This window comes from Limulus polyphemus, unplaced genomic scaffold (genome assembly GCF_000517525.1).
Source record: "Limulus polyphemus unplaced genomic scaffold, Limulus_polyphemus-2.1.2 Scaffold80, whole genome shotgun sequence".
NCBI lineage: Eukaryota > Metazoa > Arthropoda > Merostomata > Xiphosura > Limulidae > Limulus > Limulus polyphemus.
This window is the reverse complement of record NW_013665690.1, coordinates 1,049,301-1,056,270: the sequence shown is the minus strand read 5'-3', so window position 1 is coordinate 1,056,270 and position 6,970 is coordinate 1,049,301. Positions and strand designations below refer to the sequence as shown.

Sequence of the window (6,970 nt, the reverse complement as noted above, 5' to 3'; positions counted from 1 at the left end):
GAGTGAACTTATGTAATACTATTCAGTATGATGTTTAATTCACATTGACATATTTGCACAAATGCAACTGATGAAAACGGGTTAATAGGTAGAGAGGAATAATGTCTACGAGTAGATTTTGCGAAAGGAAGACTAGCTACACGACTACTCATGACTCTTGTTGAAATTTGTTTTTATTCGAATTATTTAGTTTTGTTTAGAAGTGAATATGAGTAACATAATATCACCAGTGATGTAGTGAAAACGCTTCCATGCATATAAATTAAATTAAGTCAATTTTTACAGTAGTCACGAATATTTTTCCAGTGATTTTTGTCTTTTTTTGTGCTAAAGCTCAATGTTAAAAAAATATCGTAAACTGGAAAACCGAATTCAGCTAGGGTTAAACATATAATCAGGTTACACACTAATACCTTTACACAGAGATGCCTACTTAGTAAGAAGTTTAAAAATAGTTTTGAATGATCAATAATTAGTTAAGTTATCAAAGTCAAATTGTGGAAGTGAAACGTCATAATCAGGATATTCAGGAAAATCAACAACCGAAGGGTACTGTTGTATAGTTTTGAAAGTGAGGAAGGCTGCAGAAAGTTTTGTTCTAGAATTAGTTCCAAAAGAATAACCATCCCATGACTTTTTGTGAAGGGCTTCATCAAGAACATCATAAGCAGTCTTCTTGTAAATCGTATCTCCAGCTTCAAGAGCCATTTCCTTTTTAGAATGTGGGACGTGTTTGTAGACTGCTACACGAGCTAGCGGTAAAACCCAAGCATAGTGGTGGTCCACGTCCAGTGACCGAACCATGGCTGAGGCATCTGGGTGAAGTGTCTGCATCAGTTCATATGCCACTCGACAGAGATGAAAGAAGTGGAAAAAATCATCAATTCCCTTGTCTTAATTTAAAGAAAAAAATCAGCATTGTGGAGGTGTCTTGAATTATTGAGGCTTCTAATTAAGCCTATTAAAGCCGACATTTTAAAGGTAGTTTTGCTAATTTAATGACTTAAAGAAAGTATATTTATTACTTTACTAAATCTACATGCATATGCATTTTCATGTTTTCAGAAAGTCAACTTTAGAGGCACTGAAATCCAAAGATTTCCCACTTTGCGGGATATGTATACTAACAGTTTATATTTTCTTTTTAAGCAAGTGGGGGAAATGGGTACTAGGTATCGTTTCAGGAAAAAAAAAAGACTAACTTTATAAGCAGTTCAGGTTGTAATATTGGTCATTTGACAAAGAAATTAGGCAGTAAAACCAGTAGTTACCCCAGCTCTTGAATACTAGAAGGATACTGCCACACGCTGATTGGCTGCCTCAGGGGAGGGGGGGGAGATTATGTCATCAAAGACGACTACGTCATAATTCACATAGGGTTGTAATTATAGTTGAATACTACAGCTATGACGTAATAGTTTTACGAAACAAAGACCGCCATGACGTCACATACAATGATGCACACGTTATGTGTCTCACCAAGACTATACTTAATTAGTTTAAATCACTAATTCATTAGTTGTATTTCTTAAAATTCTGTGTTAAGATTGTATGCATGTGATTTCCTAATAGTTGGCTTAGTCTCAAAATTGTATATAGTTTGGTATTTTAATTAATATTAATGTTAAACAGTAAGTCGTTCATTTATTATATTTACTTTTTTAGGATGTTTTAAATGGTCAGGAAATGTAATTAGTTAATGAATTAGTGTAAACCGTCCTTTTTAGGATGATTTAATTATAAATGAATTAATTAACTAATAAATTATGGATTTAAACCAATTAAATATAGTCCTGTTGAGATACATATCGTGTGCGTCATTGTATATGACATTGTGGCCACCTGCTATGGCGGTCTCTGTTTTCATAGAACTATTAAGTCATAGCCGTCTGTCTAGTATCGAACTATTATTTCAACCCTTTGTTGAACTATGATGCCATGGCGGCCTAGCAACGCGTCCCTAACAACACGTTCTCTGGTGACAATTTGTGGATCTTGACGTCATCGTCTTTGATGGCATCATTCCCCTCTCCCTGAGGCAACCAATCAGCATGTGGAGGCATCGTTTGGACAGTCAAGAGCTGGTGTAACTACTAAAAACTTTATTTTCATAAACAGCTTTTTTTTTCTTTTAACTAGAATTTTGTTAAAAATTAAACTGCATCACTTTTGCCCTCTTACTACTATCCATTTAAAGTGACGCCAAATTTTTTTGTAAAATAATAGTTTATGTTTTACATTATATTCCCTAAAAAAGGAAAACATGAAAATATGGTTCTTTTGGAATTTTAAATTTTCTGAAGATACACTGATTAAAATGTTTATTGGGCTTTTTTTTGGGATATTAACGTGGAATTTATGTAAATTTATCCATAATCTTAAATTATTTGTTTCACCAATGTGTAATTCACCATAATTTACACATTTTAAAAGACATATTGCGTTCTTAGAATTGCAATTAAATAAGTTGTTAATAAAAAACAACATTTATTTGTCATTCTTCTTTATTATTTTGGTAGGTTTCATATAACCTAAATTACATAAAGCACAGTTCATTCTGTCACAACTGTAGATACCTTCTTTAGAAAAATCTCTTTTTTTTCAGGTTTATTCAAAAACCTACACAAATTTTCAGGTTACCTTCTTGATAAAAATAATTTTATTGTTTTTGAATAGATCTTTCAGTTTTATCTTCTATTTGTTTTAATTGTGCATTAACAAATGAAATATCAATATGTATATTTGGACACGGAGTCACTACAAAAGATATAATATTCTCTATAGGTTTATTAATCTCTCTGTTTAAATGTTCTTTATCAAAAAAGTTATTCTTAGCAATTTAAAAACCTATTAATATAACTTTCTTCGGATAGTGAGACTGAACTAAAATTTGTTTAATTCCAGTAATCTATTACCTCTCGTTTCTTCACTGGAAACCGAATGATATAACCTACTTGCAAGATTTGCAGGAGCATTTATTTCTATATGTTTAGGATGATTACTAAAAAAATCTACATACTGATGAGAATTTGTGGGTTTATAAAAAATATTAGTTATAATTTCCTTTCCTCCTGAAACACGTGCCAACACATCTAAAAATTACAACCCTTTCTTATTATATATTTGGAAGGTAAACTTAATTTCTTTGGTTATTGAACTTAAAATTCCAACAAATTTATTAATAACTTGAGTATCTTTCCATATTACAAACAATCGTCTAAAAATCTTTTGCAAAAAAATTTCAATTGATCTGCAAAATTATCTTCAAAATAATTAGGTAGTATATTAAAAAAATGTAATTCGAAAAATCATATATAGATATTAGCATAAATTGCAGCGACTTTTGTGCCCATTGCTGTATCAGATATTTGGTGAAAAATTTGTTTCTTATAAATAAAAAATAAAACAAAATTTAAACTATATCTAAACCTTTTAAGATAAAACCTTTATTAAATATGGGATGAATTAACTTTTTATATTTATATAAATAACTCAAAAATTGATTAACCTCTTTGATTTATGGATTTTAGAAGTGCATAAAAGTAATTACTTAAAATAATTTGAAAAGATATGTATTTAATTTCGATTATTTATGCTTAGTTGAAAAACTGTATTTGTATGTTTTTTTGTTATAGATTCTCAATAAAACTATTTCCTGAAGAGGGACCTTTGAAGTCACGAAACCGGTAGAAGAAATTAATAAAAAAAAAAGAAAATAAGTTTGATATTCCAGTGTTTTCTTATTCATATCCACAGGTAAATCGTTTTGATGTTTTGGTTATATAGATATGATATATATAAATAGATAGATAAACAACATCAGTTTCATAAACTGTGTATGTTTTAACGAAAAGAAAAGAAATTAGGAATGACTAATGCGCAATACTTTACAATTCCCCTTGAATTTTCACGTTTAAATAAGCTAGGCTGCAAAAAATCTTTTAAGCGAGATTTTTTAGACTACCGAAAAACAAATTTAACGAAGAAAGATTTTCAGAAAGATCTGTCAATCAAGTGCCATAAACGCCAGTCTAGAATGTGTTGAAATGTTTATGAATAAAATGTGTTCCAATACATCTGATAGTATCCATATAACAATTTAGTATCTATGGTAATAACTCATTTATGTTTATTTTGTCATTATACGCGTCACTTTAAATGACATACTTAAAGATAATTTCAAATTACCAATAACTTTTACATATATTTACCACTGAATAATAAGAAACAGATCAATCTATAATAAGTAATATACTTATGGTAAAAAGGAGTAGAGAAAATTAAATGTGAATAATTTGGAGGGAGATATATGAGTCATTATACACTACACACACGTACCCCTGAGGAGAGAGTACAGCCAAGAAAGTTTGAATGAGCCAGAAGAAACACATCCGTTACTACTCCTACTAGAGAAGAATTACTATATCGAGTTTTTTCGTCTGAGTTGAACACGAATACGTAATTGGGATATCTATAAATGAAATCAACACGGACCTATCGAATTAGTAAACTGACTAAAATACATCCAAAGTTGAAAAATCGAATCTCATTGGTGAAATAAAAAACGTAATATTAACATAATATATAGAAATTATTCAATTATGTTTTTTGAGCTTCTTTCATGTTGCTTTGTAAGTTTAAAGAAATTGTACATTAATCTGTTTATATTTCATAATATTCTAAGGTTAAACAAGATGATAAACAATCAGTTCAATAGTTAAACATATTTGTAAAAGAGAATAATGATGAGTAATTTTTAACTTCAAAATGTCTTCAAAACATTGAAATACATCTGTACTATAACATGATACTTTGTTTTGAAATACATCATCAACGTTCTATTAAATCATCCAGACCAAGAAAACTTGTTGAAAACTATGCAGAAGAAGTTATTTTGTTTATGGACTAAAGAGATAGAACGATTTTCAAAACTGTTTTTTTTACACCTTATATAACTATTGTTTTTATTAACTGACAATATAAGTTTTTTTTCTTACTTCTTTTTGCACTCGATCAGTACTTTAGGATCATCCGTTGCAACAAACACTCGACGAACGTTCACGTTTTTCACAAGCCCCAAACGTCTATAAAAGTCATCAACATGCAGCATGTACTCCTCTATAGGGTGAAAACTTGCCTCATTTACTATCTTATCCGTGCGTCGCACGTGAATCCTGCGTGCAGTTATTTTAAAACAATATAAGAATTAATTTATACAATTAAAATCTTGAAAAATTCATACCGATACACAAACTGTATTGTTAACATTTATACATATATATATATATATATATACACCTCTGTCTAACTATTTTGCATTTTAAATTACATTGTAGAAGCATCTAGAGTTCTGACCTGACCATCTTTAATTTATAATTGCTACATAAAGGGAGGGTAACCATTTAGCAGCACCCACCGCCTATGCGGCTACTCTTAACCTGTTATAGTGCGCCCTACAGCTGAAATTGCGAAGCGTGTTCGGCAACATATTGCAAGCTCGACCTTTTAATATGAGATCCGCAGTCCGGCATAATAATCGCTCTGCTTCAATATAAAATCCGGCACGCTGTCCACTAAGCCATGTTTGGACTGCATTAAAAGGTTCCCCCAATGAGACAGCGATAAGTTTACAGACTTACAACGCTAAAATTCGGTGGACACAGCAAATAGCTCAAAGTGACTTTGTTCTCAACAAACAGCATTAGAAGATAATGAAGTTAAGTTATTTGTCAATTAGTCGGTAAGCAAATATTATTTAAGTTGTGTAATCCAGGCAGTTACATACATATATGTTGAAACTTTAATATTTTCCCAGAAAATAATACAGCCTATGAACAAATTATTTCAAATCCAGTGATTTTATGTTACGAAGTGAACTTTAAATGTATCAGTGTTGACAAGTTCTGTCCTTGAAAGAACATGTACAAGCAAAGTTCTTCAAAGAATGAGCCTTTCATAAATTTGAGTTACCCAAAAGTAATTACAGATTTTTGGAGTAAAGTATGCAATAACTCAATAAAATTTACTGTTCCAACTCTTTATTAATTCAAAATAATAGTGTAACGTGTAGATATTACAGACGTGGCCTTTTCATAACGTAGAAAACACGTGATTATATTACTGATTTCCTCTCTTTTCAACAAAAGTAAAATTGAAAATATAATATATAGAAAACAAATATATCTTTATTCAGATATATCTGTGTAATTTTATTAAATCTTAGTACAGGTTATTTGTGCTTGATTAAACGTTTTATGAAACTAGGATATATCTAGCTGTAAGCAGTGATAAGGACACTAGCCACCCTAATTTTGAAGTGATAGCCTAGAGCGAACAAGTTCAGTGACCATATTCGAACCCGTGAACCGCAAATTGTGAGTCGAGCGCCTTAACCACCTGGCCATGCTAGGCCTATACAAAAATTAAAACGAAAAAGAGTGTACATTCTCTGATAATGAACCTGGTTTCATCACTTCAAGGGTTGGAACTTTAATATAGAGGCGTCTTCTCAAATCTTGCTGTTTCGTTCAACGCCGCCATATTGGACGTCATTCTTCTAGCAATAAACCACATTCCATATCTTTTACAAGATTCGATAAAGCTTTATATGCTGTCAGGTGTGAACATCGCTTTAGGCAAAAAAAAAAAAAGAAGCGAAGCTCTATAGTCGTTCAGTTTCTCGATATATCTTTCTTGATGCACATTACTGAGATACTTGACAGCGTCAAGTACCACACTGTTAGAAGGCACATTTGTCACTTTCATCTAAAACTATTGTGAACACTATGTGTCGGTATTATTTCAAAGTGGAACAACTGTATACAGAAAAACCATAACTGTAATTTTGTGGAAATTCTGTTTAAATACACATAAAAAAAGCTGAGGTACGTTTTACTAAATACCATTCCCTTACATATATATATCTATATTTGCTTTACTTTAAATCTGCCCCCCAGTGGCACAGCGGAAT

General features: G+C 31.1%; 1 protein-coding gene across 1 annotated transcript in view; it reads right to left on the bottom strand.

Moving 5' to 3' along the window:
• Nucleotides 1–3,844: 3,844 nt before the first annotated feature.
• LOC111087931 (alpha-(1,6)-fucosyltransferase-like) overlaps nucleotides 3,845–6,970 on the bottom strand; it is a 17,352-nt gene continuing 14,226 nt past the window's right edge. The window contains exons 3-4 of the mRNA XM_022396381.1: nucleotides 4,998–5,118; nucleotides 3,845–4,471 (exon numbers count right to left, since the gene is read on the bottom strand). Coding sequence (XP_022252089.1) covers nucleotides 4,318–4,471; nucleotides 4,998–5,118 — 275 coding nt within the window. The 3' untranslated portion in view covers nucleotides 3,845–4,317. The remainder of the gene's footprint in view (nucleotides 4,472–4,997; nucleotides 5,119–6,970) is intronic.